We start from the raw sequence: 25,728 nt of genomic DNA, 5'->3' as shown, positions 1-25,728 counted from the left end.
ACAATATGCAGTTGACACCACTAACAAATCTAAAGACAAAAAATTGCAGTATTCTAGTGTGATGTTTTACCAGTTCACTATGAAATACAAGCAGTGGAAAGATGCAACTCAGAATATGTGTCCAGTATAATTAGAAAATACAAAATATAATAATGCAAATTAGAATATACATTGTATATTATAAAAAATATATACCCTGATACATAGAATTATGGTTGTGATTCACCTCTGTTGTAGTAGTATACCTTGATACAAGCACTTGTCAGCTTGTAATTTTAATATTTATTTTTAATATTTATTTGGGTTTTCCTCTATTTTTGGACTGAGAATCCCAGTACTATATATATACATACATACATATATATATATATATATATATATATATATATATATATATATATATATATATATATATATATATATATATATATATATATATATATATAACTAACTTTTGGATAATAATGGTGAGACCAAGACATTTTCATGCATTTCTTGGAGTCAGGAATTCTCCCTATTTGGTTCAAGATAAATCATGTTATCGACAAAATTCATGAGTATATTTAATTCCATGAATATAAAGATGCTTGATTTTAGAAAGCAAACAGTTTAGCAAAAGAATGAAATAGAATTATATAAACAATGCAAGTAGATTGATTAGTTATAATCAGCATCAGAACATTTTTTGTTGGATTTGTGGGTTACCTTTTATAGCCATGCCTATATATGTTTAATTTTGGTTACAACGTATTTGAAGGCAGGACATGTTTTTTTTTCTATATTTACTGATGTACATGTCTGCTTAATTTCTGTATACAGCCTTGTACATGTATGTGCTCACTTTCTATGTACACGTGTGTACATGCTGGTGCTTACTTTCTTTATGCACTTAGTGATATGTTTGTGCTTACTTTTGGTATACATTTGTGTACATATTTGTGCTTACTCTCTGTATACACTTGTACATATGTTTGTGTTTACTTTCTGTATACACTTTGTACATGTATGTACTTACTTTCTGTATACACTTGTTTACATGTATGTGCTTACTTTCTGTGTACACTTATGAACATGTATGTGCTGGATTTCTGTATACACTGGTGTACATGCATGTGCTTACTTTATTTATACACTTATTGATATGTTTGTGCTTACTTTCTGCATACACTTGTGTACATGTTTGTGCTTACTTTCTGCATACACTTGTGTGCATGTTTGTGCTTACTTTTTGTATACACTTGTATATATGTATGTGCTTACTTTCTCTGTGCACTTATCTACATGTGTTGGATTTCTGTATACACTGGTGTACATGCATGTACTTACTTTCTTTGTACACTTATGTTCATGTATGTGCTTATTCTTTAGATTTGGCAGTATAAATAAGTACAGTACTGTAGATATGTTTGCCTGGTGCTCAAGTTACAGCTAAATTGTATAAATGGAACTAAACTTTATATTATCTCTATTAATGGAACATCAATTTCAGAAATTATTTAAAGTAGACAATTTTCAGAATTCAACAGCTATAATATTCAGGTGAATATATGTACAATGTTAGCAGCATTTTTAGCTTATTAAAATAGAAAGGTTATGCATATGGTATTAAAACATACAGGTTATGTACATGGTATTAAAATAGACAGGTTATGTACATGGTATTAAAACAGACAGGTTATGTACATGGTATTAAAACAGACAGGTTATGTACATGGTATTAAAACAGGTTATTTACATAGTATTAAAACAGGCTATGTACATAGTATTAAAACATACAGGTTATGTACATGGTATTAAAATAGACAGGTTATGTACATGGTATTAAAATAGACAGGTTATGTACATGGTATTAAAATAGAAAGGTTATGCATATGGTATTAAAACATACAGGTTATGTACATGGTATTAAAATAGACAGGTTATTTACATGGTATTAAAATAGAAAGGTTATGCATATGGCATTAAAACATACAGGTTATGTACATGGTATTAAAATAGACAGGTTATGTACATGGTATTAAAACAGACAGGTTATGAACATGGTATTTAAAAAGGAAGATTATGTACATGGTATTAAAACAGGTTATTTACATAGTATTAAAACAGGTTATGTACATAGTATTAAAACATACAGGTTATGTACATGGTATTAAAACAGACAGGTTATGTACATAATATTAAAACAGTCAAGGTTACAAAGTTAGTGATAACAGTTAGCTGAGTTGAATGAGTGCAGATTCTTAGTAAGATGAAGAACTTTGTCATAAATATATCCATAAACAATAGTCACGTAACATACATACACACACTATTAGCTTGCCTTTGTTTAAAGGTGACCAATTGTACACTGATTTGATAATTAAAGCACAAACCATAATTGCTATTATGATTATACCGTATATATTCACTCATGTGACTACCCATTTTCAAATGAAAGATGTCTAACCTGTTAATAATATCAAAAAGACTTACATGTATGTCACGGAATGGTGTAAATGTTGTTAATTAAATACATGTACTCGGGTTTCGTTTCTTTTTCTCTGTACAACGATACCCGAGGGTGATTATAATATGGTCTATGTATTTCGAAATCGTGAGTACGATTCGTCCTGTGCCACACGTGCAAGGTGCCTTTGATAAAGAATAACGAAAATTCTAAAGGTATAAATACGTTACTACATGTAAAGGACCTTTACAATACTAATGGTTTTGTCAGCAAGCGGCCTGCTTAAAGGATTCGCACAACTCCAGCTGTAGGGCTGAGTTTTTGATGGTAGGAATATCCGGGGTGTCCGGTGTTGTCAGAGTGTAGAAACGTCCTTGTGTCCGGAGCGTTTAAGGTGCCGGAGCGTCTAATGTCTAGCGTCCGGAGTGTCCAGAGGGACTAAGGTGACCCAGCTGTAGAGCCGTCAAAGGACAGGGGGTCCGGAGGGTCTAATATTTCAAGTGTCCGGAGGGTCTAATATTTCAAGTGATCATAGTATTCCGAGGGTCCGGAGTCTATATTGGTTGTGAAATTGATTCGGAGGAGCTGTGGAGCGGATATGGTGCACGGGTGACGGAGTGCATCTCCACACATGTATTTTTAGCTGTATGCTAATTTTGGGTTAGTAAGACCCAGTGTATTATTCAGGACTGGAAGGATAGATTGTATATCCGTTCTTGTTTAGTGACATAATTTCGCTACCTGAGCGAATACATTTTTTTACTATGTGTAAACGCTTACATTGTTTACTATTTGAGTGAACTATATTCATCTTTCCATTATTGAATCATTTGTGAAATCATTTATCCTGTGTTTTAGGGTTACTGACCTAAATTTATTTGTATATTTTTTTCATCTTTGAAACTGTGCATTTTTTTTGTTAAATAGATCCAATATTTGGATTATAAATACGCACATATCTTCATCATCCACTACTCATATAAATCGCCACATTAAACCATATATCTGTGTCTTCAAAACGTGTTCTGTTGTTAATCCGAAATATCCCACCCGGTTATCTTGTTACAATGTACAGCAGGTCATCAATTTTCACCATTTAACTTGAAAAAAGAGTTACCCCAGTTTGACTCGGAAATTTGTAAAATGTTGTATCTTGAACCAATGTTTTTTCTCTTTAACTATATTGAAAGGGGCATCCATATCCTGTAGGTACGTTTCTAGGGTTTCCAGCTTTAAGTCATTTGGATATATGACAGACAAAGTTTAAGGTAGATTCAAAATCTATTATTGAGTCATATATATATATATATATATATATATATATATATATATATATATATATATATATATATATATATATATATATATTTGAAATTCAACCAGTCAGAAAGCAGTTTTTATTCCCATGTATGTTAGAATTTACCTACATTTTTAATAGTATGCCCAAGAAAATGGTACACATGGTACAGTATTCAATTTACAGCAGACTGGTTACCAAACCCATTTGCAGCTCAATAGCACTAAAAATATGAAGTGGCACATTTATTCAAAGAGACCAGGCTTGAATTACTATATTCAGCATGTTGTTAGATCTAGTTGATATTTTTTCTCTATAGATAGATTTTCAGATATTTTGCTTTGTATTGCTTTTACATACCATATATTCAAAGGTGCACTCCATAATGAACACAAGTCCATATTTGTTTTTGACTACAGTATGATTTTTTAAATTTATACTAGCAGCATGGGAAATGCTTTCAATCTTTGTTGCTCACAATTTTACACAAAGTCTTAAGAATTTACCATATGTTACCTCAAACAAGATGGTCATTTATAAAGTGTATTCTCACCCATACATGTACTTGTCAGTTTTTTTTGTTGACTGACTGTATAAATTCTTCACATTTTTCTGGAGGACTCATTGTCAATATAGAAGCTAACATACAGTTTTTATTCACTTATACACAAATCACTTCAGTATGAAAACAAAATCAAAATCTTATCTGGACATGGAATATGACATCCCTGGTTTCATGTCTCCCTTTTAGCATCAGGATATTTCATCTGTCCTTGGGGTGAGGATATATTTAACATTTACATCCCTACTCTGGGTCCCTCAAAGGAGCCAAATATTTTTGGTACAGGAATTTTAATTGCAGTGCTGAGAGACACAATGTAGGTGGCAGATTAAGGATTGTGACACCCCCTCCCCCAAGAGAGGAAACAATAAGTATATACAGTTCCATGCCATCAAAGTGTGTAAGATGTAGCTTAGAATCATGTCTCGGCAGGATTGACAATTCATTCTAACATAAGTTATTTGTTGATGGTCTTTAAAAATGTAAATTAATAGTAACAATATCATGTTGAATGAAGCAAATTTACAGCTTGAGAAAGATGTCTGTGTCCACACTAATGACTCCAATTCATGTTCCCTTGAATGCCATGTTTGCTCCACCAAGTTCCATAAATGTGACATCTCTAGATTGTTACCCCACCTGGTTATAACAAACAAAAGCACCCTAATAACTTTGGAACCTGTTTATGACTAAAAGGTCTTAATTGTTAAACCTACATATTCATATTTTAGGCTTATCTTTCTTATTTTTACTTTCCTTAATTTTGTGTTTACAGATGGAGTAATCAAAGTGTGGGAGGCTGAGCATGGAAAGCTGGTCCAGACAACACATGAACACAAAGGGTGGATTACAGACTTTCTATACTGGTAAATCAAAAGCTGTAATTGTGTTTTCTAGCACAAATCTTCAACAGTATTTACAAATTGATGTAGAGTCTGGATTTGACTCATTATTGTGGGTGGGGTGGGGTGGGGTCAGAGTGATTTTTGGAGAGTTTTTTTGGTTGTAAGTGAAATTGTAGTAAGCCTTCAGTTCATATATAACTATTGAACGAAGCCATACAACTGTTAAGTGATACGAGCAAGATCATCTGATACAGAACCCCCTCATTATAAGACCCTTCATTATAACACTCCCTGTTATAAAGCGCATAAGGTCATGGATCCAGTTCATTAAGTGGTTGTAATATTATATCATGTACTTCATTATAATGCAGCCTTAATATTATACAGCATATGTGGTCACCCCTATGGAGAGCATTATAATGAGGGAGTGTTTATTAAGGTAAATTACAACAAGGCTATGTTATAATAAGTATGTTTGATGCAAAATCATATGTGTGAAATCATTGTATCATAATGGTTTTATGATGAAACAAGAATTATTAGTGAACTAAAAGGAGTAATATACAAAATGAAAATTTTACAAGTGTTTTGGAATCCATGACCTAGACAAGTTATATAATGGACTGCTGTACTACTTGAATTGAAATAAATGTAGCTGACATTAGTTTTTGCAGATATAATCTGTAACTTGCAAAAGGAAAAGTTTCGACATCTCTGGCCTCCACATTATCTTGCTTATGATACTTTTCACATTGCAGGGATTTTTGTGACAGGTAAATATAATACAGTCAGGTAGCCAAGCTTCTAAATTTCTGTCAGTTTAAAGATTTATATATTTTTCCAATTGTACAAAAATTCATATAAACTCCTATATATTCTGGGAAATGTTGAACTGGCCAATTTATTTAATACAATTTATCTTTTTAATTCCATTTTTCAGTTCAGAAGTGCATATATTTTTTTTCCCATACATTGTATCACTTCTTGTCTATACTAGAATACCAGTAGTGTTTATTTTGTGTGGTTATGCTTTGAAATGGGTACTTTTTTCATCATTATTTGTTATAAATAATCATTTGGGTTAAGGTGTATAGGATTGATTTTTGAACATATGATCCTTGCAGATTATATTAGAATATTCATAAAATTTGTTTCTTCTTTTGGCTGATCATGTACTGAATACTCAAATCAATGTATATTTGATAACTTAGATTTCAGTTTAAGAAAAAAGTTAAAACCAGAACAGCAGCATCTTTGCTAGCCATGGGTCATCAATGCACTTTATTCCACATCGACCCATGGCATATTTAGCTAACTGAAATGGTATTAACTTCTCTGCTATCTCATTGGATATAGTGAAAAGAAACTGATCCAGCCAGATTCCTAGTTACATTTAAATTGGGAGATGTTGGGTATAATCATGACTGCCGTTATACACAGTGAAACATCGCATTTAAGTTACTCCAGTTTATACATTTTAAGCAACTTTCAATTTGGTGCCTGAGGACATCATGGTAATTGCCTTAATGAATCCCTGACAGATTATGTAACAATCTCATTCATCTACAAGACGGCACCTATTCAAAACACCATTTCAGCTTTCTAAATACTGGTATGTCCAGGGCTGATGTGGAATAAAGCGGATTGACAACCTTTGGCTAGGTAAGATGGAACAGCAGAAGAAAGAGTTTTCAATCATAATTTTTTTCCCCAAATCTACAAAGCAAATACTGAAGAAGCTTTCACTTGCGGATAGATTTCTGGCAAGTTTAGGGCATCTTAATCCCATGAAGAGATACAAACGCCACAGTGAATCTGTGAATCCAAGAAATGACTAGATAGCTTGTACTTTATCCATTTGCATCAAGTGAAGTGATATGTATAAATTTATTATTTCAAAAGTCTTTTCTTCTGTGTCAGAGTGAAACATGCATTTTTAAAGTTTATTCACTGACTTTGGAAATACTTTTGTTCAGGTTTTTAAAAGTAAAGTTTCTTGTGAATCATTGAAAGTTAAATGAAAAGCATGATGTGATAAATTGTTTACTGTAGTTTTGAAGTCTTCGCATCATGTTGAAGTATACTGTACTTTAAAGTCAGTGCATAATGAACAATAAACGAATGCTATAGGATGAGAAGGCCATAGCATATGCTCTACTTGTATACATACACGTTTCATTTTGCTCGTGATTTTATTGCAGCACAGTTCTTTAAGAATTTTCAAAATGACTTTGCTGTTTATTTTGGAATTCTGAGCATTTATTGATAAGTCTTTAAATCATGTTAATACTAACTTGTAATTGCTATATATATTTGAAAATGCTGTTATTTTCCCATTCTCAAATTTTCTGATGATTTTCACATCAGATTCCTTTATTCCGATATTTTTAACCAAGCATCTGGCTTCATAGCCAGGGATGAAAAATTGCTGTTACTCTAAAAACTGTCCACTTGTAAGTCCTTGTATTCTTGAAAATCATGCTGAGGAATTCCTCAGATATGATGAAATTTTCGAGACTAATTTCAGGAAAATGAAGGATATTATAACTGTATTTTAACCATTGAATCCAGGTAAACTTTCAACTAAAAACTTGTGATTCAGAATGAAAAAATAAGAAATATATCAAAATTTCTCACTTTGAAGAAGAAATTATTATTATTTTTTGTGAAATCAGGGCCAGCTGTCCTGTTTCTGAAACCTCTCGCCCTTAGACCTGAGTTTTAGTAATTCTACATGTACACTCACAAGACCCAAAGCCTGAAGTAAGGGTTTAAGAGCCATCATAGCACAAACTGAACTTTACCAAGAAAATCATGCATGTAACAATGTTGGCCTGAATATATATTTTCAAGCAGTTGATGAATCCCAGAATGTAATTTTGGAAATAGTCTGGAAAGTCTCTGTTATCAATCTAGGAACTGTCTGGGTCTCAGTGTACTGGTCTGGAAGTGGTTTGGGTGATACTGTTGTAATTTACATTTAGAGATTAGTCTGGTTTATCTGGTATTTATGTCTGGGTAGCATGAAACCTGTTTGGGTTAGTCTGGTTTGTTTTGTATACTAAAGTGTAAAGAACTGATCTCAGGAATCACAGTTTCTCTATTTATGTAAATGAGATCCTGTTCTTTTGTTTGTAAATGGATTTGGGCTTATTAACCAAGGGTTTATTATCAGATAAATAATGTACTCAGACTGTTCCAATGCATCTGCTCTCCAAATCTGTGTTGACACTGATGGATGAATGGTGGATCTGATGTCATCTGTTCATTAAAATGTGCAATTTTGCTGCATACAAGTCTGTCTGGAACATGTCAGCATACAGTTTAGACACTTTACTGTTATTTGGTAGCAGCCATATGTAGCCATGAAATTCAAAATGGCCACAGGACATAGGGTTGCATGAGTATTTGATCTGGAAAAATTATGCACATATTATCACATAAATCCTTCAAATGATGGTAGCTTGATCAAAGTACATGGTAAATACTGGTAAGTTTCTAAAATGTCTGAAAACAATTCCTCGGCTGTGTGCAGGTTAGAGACTGTTTATTATGAAGAAACATGATATCACTAAGCTGGCTGTTAATATCATGACACACAGTCTGCAGGCTAGGCACCTATTATTATGGGGACAGGTATCACCGTGCTGCCTGGACACTGGTTATTATGGGTAGAAATCATATCACTGTGTACAGAGTAGACATCTGTTATTATGGGAATACATTACTGTGTGCAGGCTAGACACCTGTTATTAAGGGGACACGTCACATTACTGTGTGAAAGCTAGACACTGGTTATAATGGAGACACAACATATCACTGTGTACATGCTAGTCACTGGTTATAATGTCGGCACATCATATCACTATGTAGATACTAGACACTGGTTATAATGAAGATGTATCATATCACTGTGTACATACTAGACACTGGTTATAACGGAGACACATCACATGACAATGTACATGCTAGATGCTGGTTATAATGAAGACACATCATATCACTGTGTACATGCTAGACACTGGTTATAATGGAGACACATCATATCACTGTGTACATGCTAGACACTGGTTATAATGAAGACACATCATATCACTGTGTACATGCTAGACACTGGTTATAATGGAGACACATCATATCACTGTGTACATGCTAGACACTGGTTATAATGAAGACACATCATATCACTGTGTACATGCTAGACACTGGTTATAATGAAGACACATCATATCACTGTGTACATGCTAGACACTGGTTATAATGGAGACACATGATATCACTGTGTACATGCTAGACTCTGGTAATAATGGAGACAGCATTTCGCTGTGTACAAGCTAGACTCTGGTTATAATGGAGACACAGCATTTCACTGCATGCAAGCTAGTTGCTAGTTACCTGTTCTACAGAACCCTAAATCATGAAGCTGGTATGTGCACTAGATTGCATCTTCACCTGAGGGTAAAAATGTGCAGCTAAAAAACTCACTCCAACCCTGAGTCATAAATAAAGCTGTTGTTTATCGGGCCCCAGGTTGCCAAGCATTCAAAAGTGCTGACTGTTACCAATTGCTGGCATCTCACTTGTGTCTGCATGGATTTGAGTCTTGGGCTTGGCCAAATGGGTGTATATGCAAAAGATGCCATAAGCTTCCTGTAGGTCGGTGGTTCTTGCTGGGGTTTTCTCTGATTCTTCCTTGACCAGTTATGCTGACTGCCATGTATAGCTCATCTTGCACTGAGAAATAGTATTAACCCCCCCAAAAAAAACAAAGAACAAATAAAGCTTTTGAATTATAAAAATTACATAATGATGAGGCGATATTTACATATCTTTAAATTATTTATATTTTTGTCTTGCCTTTTTCAATGAAAATGTGTGAGATAGTGGGCATGATGTACTCCATTGGTTTCAGTAGTGTCATCTCTGTCTTGAAGTTTGTATGCACTAATTATAATGTGTTGTGCAAGTTCATAACTTCGAGACAGGCAACACACCATTTTCCTTGGAAACCCTTATAAATATCATAATGTTGTATGTATTTTTCTAGGCATGAGACTAAACTGATGCTGTCCTCTGCAAATGACCGGTATATCATTGCCTGGGCCCCAGGAGGTGGAGTACATGATAAAGTTTTTGTAAGTAACTTTAAGAAAATCAAAAATTATTCGTGGTTGGAGTTTAGTCAGGGTCTAGTTATTTCATTCAAAGTTCATTCCATAATGGAGCTCATGTGAAAACAAGTTACATTTCTTAAAGCTGCCATTTATATGTATGTATTTTGATGGATCATCATTGCTGCTAGTCCAAAAATTTTCAGACATTTTGAGAATCAAGCTAATGATTTAGCACTCATCTTCCTGAAGACAGTATTTCTCCCATAATATGACGACGAGGGGGTCAGCATAAATAAATAGATATTCTTTGCAAATATTTGCCTGAATTTTTTTAATTGAGATTGAGCTAACATCATAGATGTTTTTGTCATGAATGAATATTGTACTGTGTTTTACTGTGGCAAGACACATTTGCTAGCTGTCTGTAGCATGCAAAATTAATTAACCAATGAGACAACTTATTGTAATTGCTGTATTTAACATCAGACTTCATTGATGTCAACCTGCATTGACTCAGAAGAAAACTTTGGGCTTGAATGGTTTGAATTGGAATAACTGACATGTTACAGTTGTCATTTATAAGAGTTAAAATTCTTGATGATAATTATTTTTCAATAGCTAATGTTAGTGTTAGTGAAGCTGCTGTTTTTGATATGCTAATTAAGGTGAATATTAATAAATCCTCTGGATTGGATGGTATTGGTCCACAAAGTCTTAAAATTGCTGCACCAGTAATAACAAAATCATTAACACATATCATAAACTTAAGTATAATGAGTGGTAATTTTCCAGAAACACTGAAATGTGCAAAGGTTACACCTCTCTTTAAGAAAGGAGAAAAGGAGGATCCAGGCAATTACAGACCAATATCAATTCTACCTATATTGTCAAAATTATTTGAAAAGCATGAACATGTAACCATTGGCAATATTAGCTCTCAGACTTGCACTATTCATTCAGGGGTCCCTCAAGGCTCAGTTTTAGGCCCTCTCCTCTTACTTATTTATATAAATGATCTACCATTAAATTATGAATCCACAAATACAGATTTGTTTGCATAGGATGCAACCTTGTATATATCTAGTTCTGATACTGAAGTTATCTAAATGAGATTAAACTCAGATCTTATTAGAGTCCAAAACTGGGCACAACAAAACAGGAAGGTAATTAATGAAGGTAAAAGAAAATATATGATTTTGGGGACATCACAAAAGCTGCACAAGTCAGGGAACCCAGAACTATCTCTTGCAATAAATAATTATCAGTTAGAAAATTTCAAACATGAAAAGTTTGTAGGTGTATCCATAGATAATAATTTATTATGGAATGACCATATTGATAAGCTTAGTAAAACACTGTCATCCAAAATTGCCGTACTCAGCAGAACCAAGAAATATTTACCTATAGAAACTCTAAATCTATACTACAAGTCATATATTCTTCCAACAATGGATTATTGTTCAAATGTTTGGGGAAACTGATAAATTTGAGCTTGACAGGATTTATTAACTTCAGAAACGAGCAGCATGCATAATTTTAGATGCATCTACCGGTATTGATCATCCCTCAAAAGCATTGTTTACAGAACTCAAATGTTTCACAATATATGACAGGATAAATTTTCACAAGGCAGTTCTTTTATATAAATGTCTACATGGAACTGCACCAGAGTATCTTCAGGACTTATTCAGACCTTTTTCAACACAATAACAGTTGAGATCAATATCACATGGAAACCTTCTAGCACCAAAACCAAGAGCAGAGCAATTTAAAAAGAGCTTCCAATATTCTGGTACAGATCTGTGGAACAAGCTTCCATGTAAAATCTACTGAAAATATTAGAGTATTTAAGAAGAGATATCATGAGCATGTATGTGTTTCTGATAGATAATGGAATTTAGTATTTTAATACTAAACATGTTAAAATAAACAGTAATTATTGCTATCTTCATATAATGTGCATTGTTATACTCTCCATAAGAGGGCCTCAAGGGAGAATAGTCCTTGACTAATGAGTCACCCTCTATAAATAAGCATTATTATTATTATATTATTATTATATATTCATGTAATTGTTACATATTCATGAAAGAATGGTAATAATAAAGGCTAATATTCTGAATATTATCAACTATGATCATCATCAATCTATTTTAGTTTTGTGTTTTGGATGAACAAAATTATAAATTTCCCACTCATTGATTGATTCAGCATCTTTTTTGTTTAAGAATGCAGGTCTTTTGTTTTCTGACAGCAATCCAGGTCAGTTAATTGTTAACACCCTGAAACTGGCTTTGGTTAAGAGGGAATTTTGTTTGGTGGCTTTACCAGTACTTTTATGTGCAATTGCCTTTTACTCCATACTGTTAGCATGATTACCATAACTGTGACAGTTTCAAGTCAAAAAAAAAACATAATTACTGGTGCATTGATACAAAATTCTAATGCAATCGTGCATAAGCAAGAAATAATTGACGAGAGTTAAAAGGGAAGGTACTGTTGCAGCATAACAACCCGCAAATGCTCAATTCTTGTCATCATTTGATCAAATCATACACAAATCTGAATTAAGCAGAAACAAGAAGAAAACAGAAATTAAATAAATCTATTGACTTTTCAAATAAATTATATTGACTTATAACATTTCCATGTAATAATCGTACATGATACCCCAAGAGAGGTATGCGCATAAATTTTTGCTGAGATAAGTTTGCCTAAATAAATGCGTTTAGTACTTACTGTGTGCATCTTGTGATGTTGTCTCAGACTTGTTGGTTGGCTTGTACATAGGTCATGCACTTTTTAATGTTTTTCTGATTCATTTGGTGGGGGGGGGGGTTGGCTTATACATGAATGAGCTTATACATGGGTATATATGGTAGATGTAGATCAATGACCCTTGGCTACCGAAGATGGCAGCAAGAGGAATCAGAGTCCTGAAAAGTCCTGAAAAGATATGTTATTTTATATAAAATTTTCTACTAGTAAAATTAAAGTAACTGAATAAAATTGTTGGAACTTTGGCACAAGTTAGATTTTGTTTTCAAAGTTAGTAAAAGTTACAATTCTTTGTTTCTGTTACATTGAGTACTGTCTGTACTTGTGTGTCGGTCGAGTCTAACTGTAAACAACATAGATCCTGATTTCTCATAGCATAATGCATTGGCAGTCATTGTTTATCTTGTTTGTTCTACTGATTAATCCTAACAAACTGCATATACCCAGATCTGCCTGCACATTACGTGACAGTAGATTTGTTTCCATGCAGTTTGCAGTAGGACTCAACTTGTAAGCAAGTACAGAAAGTGATAATGTGATTGCCTTGATATACATTTACTCACACTCTACATATCTCACTGCCTTGGCAATGAAATCAAATCTGGTCTTTAATGCTACTGTATAACATATGTGAACAATTATTATATTCCCAGCCATTGCAAAAACACCATTGTTGGATCCCGAAAAAAGTACACTCAATGCATATGCATCGAACACTTTGCAATAACAAAAATCCAGTTATAGGAAGCAAAAGGCTGCTGTTTTTTAAACCATGCTTGAGAATAAGTTTACATACATGTTGCTTGAAATGTGCAAGATATGTGTACTTTAAACATTTTAAATATTTTGCTTTTTCAGCAGCATTACAGTTTTGTGTAAGGTAAATAGGCATATACCTTTTAATTTTAAAGAAAATTCAGAAGATCTTAAATCTTGAAAAATTTCTTGTGTGTTTTCACAGAAAGCAAAATTATTTTACAACTTTTTATTGCATGTATTCTAGATTGGTGTTCCTGTATACTGTATGGCAATAATTCCTCGAAGATACCAACTTGTGGTGGGCATAAATGGTGGGATACGAGTGTATGCCATTGATGAAAGTGAGTATTTTATTGGCAAAATATTTTTCATTATCAAGCATAGTGTGGATTACCAGTATCTAAAACCATCATAAAAAGATTTCTTAAATATTGAGGATTAGTTGGTGATATTTAGTGGATTGTTTAGTTTCAGGGAATGCCTTCATCTTGCTGATTATATTAAAATGCATCTTTTACTTATGAAGTTCCTTAACACAGAATGTTCTATGGCTGTTTTTGATATGTTCAATGATAACCAGATTATGTTCTGAGATGGATTGTGATGGCCTACAGTAAGCAAAGTATGTTCTGAGACAGTTTCTGATGGCCCTTTAAGTATGTTCTGAGACCATTTGGGATGTACTACATTATGTTCTGAGACACCTTGATAAGAAGAATATGTTTTGCAACAGTTTGTGATAGCCTGCAATAAGCAGCATATGTTCTGAGACAGTTTGTATAACCCTTTAATAAGTAGAATATATTTTGGGACCATTTATGATGGCCTTTGATAAGAAGCAGATGTTCTGAAACTGTTTATGATTGCCCTTGATAAGCATAGCAAGTTTTTGAGATAGTTTGTGATAGATCTTTATAAGTAGAGTATGTTCTGAGACAATTTGTGGCAGCCTACCATAAGCAGAGTATGTTCTGAAATTGTTTATGATGGCTCATGATAAGCAGAGTATGTTCTGAGACCATTTTTGATGGCCAACAATAAGCAAGGCATGTTCTGAGGCAGTGTATGATGGCCCTTTCAGAGGCTGTTTGTGGTTTCCTACAATAAGCAGAATATGTTCTGAGACAGTTTTTGATGGCCTTTGTTAAGAAGAGTATGTACTGGAACAGTTTGTAATGGCCTTTGATAAGCAGAGTATGTTCTGTGGCAGTTTGTGATGGCCTACAATAAGCAGAGTAACTATGTTCTGTGGCAGTTTGTGATGGCCTACAATAAGCAGAGTATGTTCTGTGACAGTTTGTGATGGCCTACAATAAGCAGAGTAACTATGTTCTGTGACAGTTTGTGATGGCCTACAATAAGCAGAGTAACTATGTTCTGTGACAGTTTGTGATGGCCTACAATAAGCAGAGTAACTATGTTCTGTGACAGTTTGTGATGGCCTACAATAAGCAGAGTAACTATGTTCTGTGACAGTTTGTGATGGCCTACAATAAGCAGAGTAACTATGTTCTGTGGCAGTTTGTGATGGCCTACAATAAGCAGAGTAACTATGTTCTGTGACAGTTTGTGATGGCCTACAATAAGCAGAGTAACTATGTTCTGTGACAGTTTGTGATGGCCTACAATAAGCAGAGTAACTATGTTCTGTGACAGTTTGTGATGGCCTACAATAAGCAGAGTAACTATGTTCTGTGACAGTTTGTGATGGCCTACAATAAGCAGAGTAACTATGTTCTGTGGCAGTTTGTGATGGCCTACAATAAGCAGAGTATGTTCTGTGACAGTTTGTGATGGCCTACAATAAGCAGAGTATGTTCTGTGACAGTTTGTACTGGCCTACAATAAGCAGAGTAACTATGTTCTGTGGCAGTTTGTGATGGCCTACAATAAGCAGAGTAACTATGTTCTGTGACAGTTTGTGATGGCCTACAATAAGCAGAGTATGTTCTGTGACAGTTTGTGATGGCCTACAATAAGCAGAGTAACTATGTTCTGTGACAGTTTGTGATGGCCTACAATAAGCAGAGTAACTATGTTCTGTGGCAGTTTGTGATGGCCTACAATAAGCAGAGTAACTATGTTCTGTGACAGTTTGTGATGGCCTACAATAAGCAGAGTAACTATGTTCTGTGACAGTTTGTAATGGTCTACAATAAGCAGAGTAACTATGTTCTGTGGCAGTTTGTGATGGCCTACAATAAGCAGAGTACATTCCAAGCAGAATATATTCTGAGAATGTTGTGTTGGCCCTTGATAGGATAAAAATTAATACACCTACTTTGGATTAAATTTGACATAATTTGAGAAAGGAGTTTAAAATTGGAATTCTCCAGCTTGAAAACATATAAAATCTTACAGTAGAATTTGAATATAAACTTATTCTCTTTATTTTGACCTTTGTGACCTAGAATCTGATAGCTACTGCACATGCACTCCACATTTTTTGGTACAGAAAATTATCTGTTTATATTTTATCAATACATGCTGTATGAAAATGTAATCTTCCTTGCTCACTTTCCTTTAAGTCAGCAGTGGCATTTTTTTAAATATTTAATTTTGATTAATTTTGATGCTTGAGTATGAAAGAATAAATTTTGTTTTGGTTTTAATTTTGCAAATTTATTTTGTTTTAATTTTTTTCAAAATAAATTGCTACTGAATGTTTTGTGGTTGCTGTAATTCTGTTCTTTTAGACTTTATGTTTTTTTAATAGCTACATATGTAAGGGTACTTTGGAATATGTCAGTTACAGTTAGACATGTATTTTTAACCATTAATAAAATTAAACTTTTTTTTACAGATAAAGAATGTGGTCATGTGATAGGGAACAAAATATTGTACTTTGCCAAGGAACACACAGACATTGTACGTTGTATTATCTGCACAGAATTTCGGACTTACTCAGCAGGGTGAGTTTTATGTAGCTAGTTATTTGATCAGCTACTTGTATTTGGCTGTGATGGTTATCTTGTCTCTTTCAGAGTAGGAATTTCTTCCACGGCCCATGCCAGTATTTTATCTTTTTCTATTCATTCTGATTCAAGATCAAATACAAGATGCTATGTGAATGTTCAGGTCCAGTATTTATACATAATTTGACTGCTTGACATCTCTTAAATATTCCTGTCTTTTTTAAGGTAATATTTACCAATACAATGCATCCTAATCACGTTGAACACATCAAAGCTTTAGCTGGCAGAGATTACCTCTGAAAATTCCTTGCTGAATACTGGGATTTATGATGAGAATTTGAAGAAAAAACCAAGTTTGTTTTTCAAAGAAAGTGAATAAATTGTAAATTTGATACAAGCACTTATTTGTTAGTTTACAAATATGTATCAATGTTGCGGTAATGCGTCATTTTACACAGGTTGAGAGTTATCATGACAGAGTAGATGAACAAGTTACCAGTCTCACGTCTGCAATTAAGCATAAAACAAAAAATACAAAATGATGTAAATAGAACTTAGTTTATTATCATTAGCAATTGGACTGTCAAGGCTTGTAAACATCAGTAATTTCTTATATAAGGCTAGTAACAATGTTGTTGCCTTGCAACAAATTAATTATTTCACAAGGACATGATGCGCATAGGCAGTATTAATGCTGTGATCCTTTTGTCACATTGATTAGCAATTTTTCTTTTGTTCTTCCATAAAACAATCTCCCTCCAGAAAACAGGAAAAAAGTAGGTATAAAATGTATGCATTATCCAAAAATTTGGTAGCTTGTGCTGAATGAATATGGTGTAGAACTGACCTCCAGTATGGTTACATTATTGCAAGCCATCCTGAATGCATGTTCAATGTGATATTGATTTTTCTTTGAAAGACTTATTATGTCTGCATCATCCTAAATTTTAAAAAATATATCAATGGTACATCAGGACAATCCTGTGTATTTATATTGTGCCTAAGTTTTAAAAAAAGACATCCAAAGACTTCCAAAGTATGTTCTGAGACTGATTGTCCAAACAAAGCTACAGGCAGAAAGGGGTAAAATTATTTTAATGCAAACCAAACTAAAGTCTGCGTGCAATTTTTTTTAAAAGTCCAAACTCACAGCTGGAACATAAAGGGATGTATCCCAGTGCATAAAGGCTACCTCGATTAGTCACTACTTATGACATGCAGGAAATTGCATATTAGAAGTCCCAGAGCCTGCAGGGCTTATGTTGCTGATCAGGCTGCCAGAATTACAGCCATGATGGTGATCCTAAATAATCATACCAACGGGTATCCAGGCACTCAGTTACTCAGGTTATGAAATGAGCCATAGGGTGCCTATTCAGAATATAAAAGTTTCCTGCCAGTGCTTGTAAAGGCAGCACTTACTTTGTTTTAAAGTTGACAATCCTTTTGATTAAGTTGCAAATACACATACTTTTTCAGTGCCAAGCAGAGGTCTTTCTCTTCAGGTAAACACTTGACCTTAATCCCATAGCTTGTTTTCCCACATGACAACTCTTTGATTGAGCTGCAAGTGTGGTAAAATGGCAGGTAACAGAGGGTGGTTATTTGATCTTGCCACACAACTGACATGTGTTCAGTTGCAACCTTGAATAGGTTCACAAATTGTATGATCAAAGTGTTACTTATAAACCTCAAGCTCAGTCTCTAACTAAGCATCCACATATAACAGTGAGTCCAAGGAAAGTGAGTCGGATGATGTTTATGATGACTAGACCACAATGATTTACTGGACATCGATAGAGGATTTCAGAACTTTAACATAGAGGATGAAGTCCTGGACTTTGTACCAGATGACATTAGGTAGTGGTATTTATTGGTATCTTTGAATTAAAAAAACGTGGACTTAAGTTTAGGTTTTTCACATTCAATGCAAGTTCCATTTGATTGGGTACCTGGGTTACTGATCATTAGGATCAACAGGTACCTGGTAGATGTTTTCTAAAATTCTGAAAGCTTTAATATTAAATATCTGGTTATTGATACTCCTTATGAAAGGATAGTTGTATCACCATGGTTTTTTCATTAAAACACATCTTGCTGTATTTAGTGTGTCCAAATTAAAATAATACTTGTATGACCTACCAAAATGGCCATTTTGAAATATTTGTTACGTCTGCTTCTACTTATGGGATGGTCATAGTGACATTTTCTTCATTTTTTTTTAATTAAAAAAAAATACTTCTTTCGAATTACTTCTTTCTAACAGTATTTGTTGTTATAATAAAATGATGCTTATCCAACTTGAAAATGTTTGTGACCATTTAGACATATTCGTATTCACCTTAATGGATGGTTGTATTTACATGGGATTTTCACTAAAACCCTATAATAGTAGCCAGTTCTGAGTGATGAAAATGGTGCTCATATGATCACTGACATCTTATCACTACTCCTCTTGAACAAATGGTGACATTTATATGGGATTTTAACAGAAACACTTCTTGCAATATTTAATTGGTTTAGAATGAAAATGATGCAGAACTGACATCAACATATCCACGCTTTGTGAATGAGTTTGAAAACCAGACCTAATTCAATTAGATGAGATTTTTTTTTGTTGTACTGCCATCAACAGCCACTTTTACAAAAGCATGTTCATATGTATGCAGCATAATTTCATCTCAGCCATTTTTTCTTTATGTGCCCAAGGCAGTAGTTTGGTGTGGGTTTAATAGTGTCAACCTAAGGAGTTAAACTTTGTACATTTTTTGTTCATTCATATTTAATTTTTTGTGTTTTGTACCTAATATACATACTGTTAAACCTGGAATCATAAAACTTGGCTTGGAGATCATCCTTATAAAAAGTAGATCTTGTGACCCATATTTCACACTTAAATGACTTTAAGTTAAATTTTGTATATTAAGTTCATTTCTCGTGCACTGTTAATGTTAGAATAATGAAAATAGATGATTGTTTGCATCTCTTTTAGTACCACATCTTTACAGTAAAGGAAAGGTCACTGTGACCATCATTTCAAAATGTATTGGCTTATGCTAAGTTTTGATGTTTAGCTCATGGCCAGAGGGTTTTTGCTTGCTGTGTACATGCTGTCCTATTATAATCATGAAACTTTATGAGGGACGCATCCTGATGAGCACTACAAACTCAGTGCAAAAAGTAAACCGTTTTGACCCATATTTTACACTTGGCATACATTTGGTATTTGAGGTTTACGTCACAGTATTCATGCTTGAATCCTGAAATTGATGATGGTATAAATCTTTGTTAGTACTACACCCATATAGCAAACAAGCTTGCCATGACATATTTCATCTTTAATTGTCTTAGTTGATTTTGAGCAGTTGATCATGTTGACAGGAGTTTTTGTTATATGCATACCTGCCTACCTAGAGTCATGAAACTTTGTGAATGGATGCACTTATATATATATAAATTGTAAATTGGAAAAAGGGAGTTCTGTGACCTCTATTTCATGCTTCATTGACTTTGTTAATATTTTAAGTGATAGTTTAGTTCATGGATTCTGTTTATGTTAATGTTATAAACTTTACAATTGTGTGTATTTTTGATAGTATTACAGCCTTATAACCAAAGAAGGTCATTGTGATGTGCATTGTATAATTTAGGTGCTGCTGTAAAAAATTTATATTTTTCATAGGGTTTTATTTTTTTGGATAAAGAATTTCATCAGATTTTCCTCATTTGTTATCCTGCATATTTAAAAAGCCCTTGTTTGTCTTAGATATTGTAAAAAAATAACTTAATTTCCTTTATTTTGGTTTATTATTGATTGGTATAATTTGGGTTATAGATCATTCAGCTTGCCCTTACTTCACATGTGCACATCTTGAAAGACTGGTAGTGCTGCTTTGTCATTTTCACCTCCTAGACTTCAAAATAAATTGGGAAAAAACAAGCTGATAACTTTTATTACTTTTGATATATTTTACAATTCATTCATTGCACTCATTCAGAAATTTCAGTCATGGAAGTAGAATAGAGGTATGCTAACATTCTCACCATTGTGTATGTTGCCAATGCAAACAACTTATACCAGTCTCTCCTTCAAAAGTGCATACTAGCTGTTGAGTGGATCCTTATTAGCTCAGTATTTGTGGTTACCTTAGGACCATATGGATTTTTCCATGCTATATGTATCATAGCCTACATAGATGGCCCTCTCTGACCAGTCCAATTGACAGTAGAAAATCTGTATTTATTGAGTGGTTAACCTTCCATCTTAAAGGCTATACATTGTATATTGTGATAGGTTACTCAGAACAGGTTAATTGTATGTTGTACATGTGAATAGGTAAGTATTAGGAAAATGGACTGTATGCACTTCATGTGAGGTTTCAGATGCAGTGGCTAATCAAGGTAGTCACTGTTGCATGTACTATGTTTTTACTAGTGATCATACAGGTTAATCAAGGTAGTCACTGTTGCATGTACTATGCTTCTACTAGTGATCATACAGGTTAATCAAGGTAGTCACTGTTGCATGTACTATGTTTTTACTAGTGATCATGCAGGTTAATCAAGGTAGTCACTGTTGCATGTACTATGTTTTTACTAGTGATCATACAGGTTAATCAAGGTAGTCACTGTTGCATGTACTATGCTTCTACTAGTGATCATACAGGTTAATCAAGGTAGTCACTGTTGCATGTACTATGCTTCTACTAGTGATCATGCAGGTTAATCAAGGTAGTCACTGTTGCATGTACTATGCTTCTACTAGTGATCATACAGGTTAATCAAGGTATGTGACTACCCAGTATAACACGGTTTTTAGGGATTCAAGATAATATTAGGTTCTTAAGCAGTTTATAGGAACAGTGATTTGAAGAAGAATAAAAAGAATAACACATTAATCTCTATTTTTTCAGCTCATTTTTGAATCTCTGCTTGAGCATAATAGAAAATACATTTTTAATATCATGTTTTTTTTAATTCCCACTCACCATGGTCAACATTTATTAGGTCAAGATCACTTTTGTTTGAATCTGTTTTGGGATGATAATAACGGCTACTGGAGACTACTTAAAGCTTTGTAGAGGCAGGCTGTGCAATGAATGAGTACATTCTGATCTTCTTTCACAGAGCAGACAAACACAGTGACTTGTTCATACAAATGAATTTTAACATTACTTTATATTTAGTTGCATTACAATAAGGAAGATTCCTATGAAACTTTACACATATTCATCCCAAGGATAGTTGGTCATAAATGAAAAAGGTGCTGCTCAAACCTCCAATATGGTCACCATAGCAGCCATCTTGAAAATCTTATCTTTGCTACTTCTCCTGCATGGATGGTCTTATAAACTTGAGGATTTCATGATAAGACTTCTTATGATATCAGTTCCTAAACGACAAGGATGCCAATCTGATTACAGTGTGGTCATCAATGCAAGCATCCTGAAAGCCGTGTTATCATCATTCATCCTGAATTGAAAGCAATATCTGCATGGGATTTTCACCAGAAAACTACTTATAGTGTGAAGCTGATTCTAAATGATAATGATTCTGCTTTGATATTCAAAATGGCATCCACAGTAGCCATTCTGATATGTTTTTAATTGTTTTGTTTTTTCCAGGTATGACCAAAAGCTCATAATTTATGATAATTCCTGTACAGAAAGAGATGATAACAGTTTGGAACCACTGTTTGAGTAAGTAACAGAATGACATATGAGTTTTAGGAGAAAATGTACATATTAACTTTAATTATCTCAATGTTTCACATATTGCAAGTGCTAGAGTTTTGTGAAAGATAACTAGTTTTTATATGCCCACTACAAGAGTGATGTGTTTCTGCACATTAATTTTAGTCTTAACAGCAGTAATACATCACCTGCTATTATTGCATTTCTATTTCTTTTCCTGGCATAAGTTCCAAGTCCAAAGCAGTTGTTCCCTCCTCCAAGTCCAAAGCAATTATTCACTCCTCCAAGTCCAAAGCAATTATTCACTCCTCCAAGTCCAAAGCAATTATTCACTCCTCCAAGTCCAAAGCAATTATTCACTCCTCCAAGTCCAAAGCAATTATTCACTCCTCCAAGTCCAAAGCAGTTATTCCCTCCTACAAGTCCAAAGCAATTATTCACTCCTCCAAGTCCAAAGCAATTATTCCCTCCTCCAAGTCCAAAGCAATTATTCACTCCTCCAAGTCCAAAGCAATTATTCCCTCCTCCAAGTCCAAAGCAATTATTCCCTCCTCCAAGTCCAAAGCAATTATTCACTCCTCCAAGTCCAAAGCAATTATTCACTCCTCCAAGTCCAAAGCAATTATTCACTCCTCCAAGTCCAAAGCAATTATTCCCTCCTCCAAGTCCAAAGCAATTATTCACTCCTCCAAGTCCAAAGCAATTATTCACTCCTCCAAGTCCAAAGCAATTATTCCCTCCTCCAAGTCCAAAGCAATTATTCACTCCTTCAGTTGGTAATTGGAGGTCTAGAATAAAACCAACATGATCCTAGTCTGATACCTATCATCATTTTTTCTTCTTGGATTTCATACAGTTCTCACATGTCTCATGTCCATTTTTGTGTTGTATTTGATATTTTTATAGTCTTAGGGAAGCATTACATGATTAAAATTAGACCCCCCCCCATTTACATCTTGCTTCATCAAACTTTATCACACTATGTGAAATGCTTGCATATGGTATAAGGAAGAAGTATGTTGATTTTGAGGTTCCAAGGTCAAGGTCACTTTATCTGATGTTATGGATTTGTTTTTAGTGGCACTTAGTTATATCAAACGGAGGAGATGGGAGCTAAGTGCTTTTCCCAAGGCAGCCAAACCAGGCTGGCTTCACTGGACATCAAACTTGTAACCCATGGATTTTGATTCTAATGATATACCAGCTGAGCTAATATGAATCCTGACAGTTACTTAACATATTCCTTATATCTTACAGAGTCACCATCTTTCTCAGTTTCTTAGAGATTTGCAGTAATCCACCAACCATCTCAACAAGCTACCATGTCACTTCCATTTTCTTGTCCCAGTTTGGCTCTATGGTATGCACATCAGGGGCATGATGTGACCTACCCATAGATTTTTCTGTCATAATTTGGATTACTATTGCATGAACCATTCATGGTATCTGCTGTCTTTGGGCAACTGTTTAGACTTCACATTGGATCAGAAACCCTCTCGCCAAGCCCTTGTACAATCTCTAGCCAGGTCTTAATCATCATACAGTATACCAATCGAGATCATTATACAGTACACTGGTCTAGATCATCACACAGTCTGCTGGTCTAGATCATCATATAGAGTACCAGTCTAGATAATCATACAGGCTAATGATATAGATCATCATACAGTCATCTGGTCTTTTCATCATACATTATACTAGTCTTGATCATCATACATTATACTAGTCTTGATCATCATACATTATACTAATCTTGATCATCATACATTATACTAGTCTTGATCATTATACATTATACTAGTCTTGATCATCATACATTATACTAGTCTTGATCATCATACATTATACTAATCTTGATCATTGTACATTATACTAGTCTTGATCATCATACATTATACTAGTCTTGATCATCATACATTATACTAGTCTTGATCATCATACATTATACTAGTCTTGATCATTATACATTATACTAGTCTTGATCATCATACATTATACTAGTCTTGATCATCATACATTATACTAGTCTTGATCATCATACATTATACTAGTCTTGATCATCATACATTATACTAGTCTTGACCATTATACATTATACTAGTCTTGATCATCATACATTATACTAGTCTTGATCATCATACATTATACTAGTCTTGATCATCATACATTATACTAGTCTTGATCATCATACATTATACTAGTCTAGATCATCATACATTATACTAGTCTTGACCATTATACATTATACTAGTCTTGATCATCATACATTATACTAGTCTTGATCATCATACATTATACTAGTCTTGACCATCATACATTATACTAGTCTTGATCATCATACATTATACTAGTCTAGATCATCATACATTATACTAGTCTAGATCATCATACATTATACTAGTCTAGATCATCATACATTATACTAATCTTGATAATACATTATACAAATCTTGATCATCATACATTATACTAGTCTTGACCATTATACATTATACTAGTCTTGATCATCATACATTATACTAGTCTAGATCATCATACATTATACTAGTCTTGATCATCATACATTATACTAGTCTTGATCATCATACATTATACTAGTCTAGATCATCATACATTATACTAGTCTTGACCATCATACATTATACTAGTCTTGATCATCATACATTATACTAGTCTTGATCATCATACAGTTTACTAGTCTTGATCATCATACATTATACTAATCTTGATCATTGTACAATCTACTCATCTAAATTATCACATATTATTCTTGTCTAGATCATCATACAGTATGTCAGTCTAGATCATGATGTAGTCTGCATTTTAATAATAATACAGTCTAGATCATCATGTAGTCTATGTTTTATTCATAATACAGTCTAGATCATCATACAGTCTAGCCATCTGGATTATCTTATAGTATACTGGTCTAGATCATCATATAGTCTACATTCTAGATAATCATACAATCTACCCATGTATATCATCATAAAGTCTACCAGTATAGATCATTATGTAGTCTACCAGTTGAGATCATCATACAGTCTATGTGTCTAGCGTATCATATTGTATACTGGTCTAGATACATCATTCAGTCTAACAGTCTAGATAATCATACAGTCTGCTAGTCACGATCATCATTCAGTCTACCAGTCTAGATAATCATTCAGTCTACCAGTCTAGATCATCATAGTCTTCTTGTCCAGATCATCATATTATACCAGAATAGATCATCATGCAGTTGATCTACCTAGATTATCATACAGTCTGTAGTCAAGATCATCATATAGTCTGCCATTCTAGATCATCATACAGTCTG

The 25,728-nt window shown here is 33.8% G+C and overlaps 1 protein-coding gene across 1 annotated transcript in view; it reads left to right on the top strand.

The window, feature by feature from the left end:
* Window positions 1-25,728, top strand: part of LOC149801930 (uncharacterized) — a 96,610-nt gene that overhangs the window by 7,142 nt on the left and 63,740 nt on the right. Inside the window, exons 2-6 of the mRNA XM_089956310.1 lie at window positions 5,081-5,171; window positions 10,198-10,285; window positions 14,046-14,142; window positions 16,605-16,713; window positions 22,341-22,415. Coding sequence (XP_089812436.1) covers window positions 5,081-5,171; window positions 10,198-10,285; window positions 14,046-14,142; window positions 16,605-16,713; window positions 22,341-22,415 — 460 coding nt within the window. The remainder of the gene's footprint in view (window positions 1-5,080; window positions 5,172-10,197; window positions 10,286-14,045; window positions 14,143-16,604; window positions 16,714-22,340; window positions 22,416-25,728) is intronic.

Source organism: Sinohyriopsis cumingii, chromosome 4, assembly GCF_028554795.1.
Source record: "Sinohyriopsis cumingii isolate HCF-2022 chromosome 4, ASM2855479v2, whole genome shotgun sequence".
NCBI classification, from domain to species: domain Eukaryota; kingdom Metazoa; phylum Mollusca; class Bivalvia; order Unionida; family Unionidae; genus Sinohyriopsis; species Sinohyriopsis cumingii.
The sequence above is the reverse complement of the archived record's forward strand: the minus strand, read 5'-3'. Positions and strand labels throughout refer to the sequence as shown.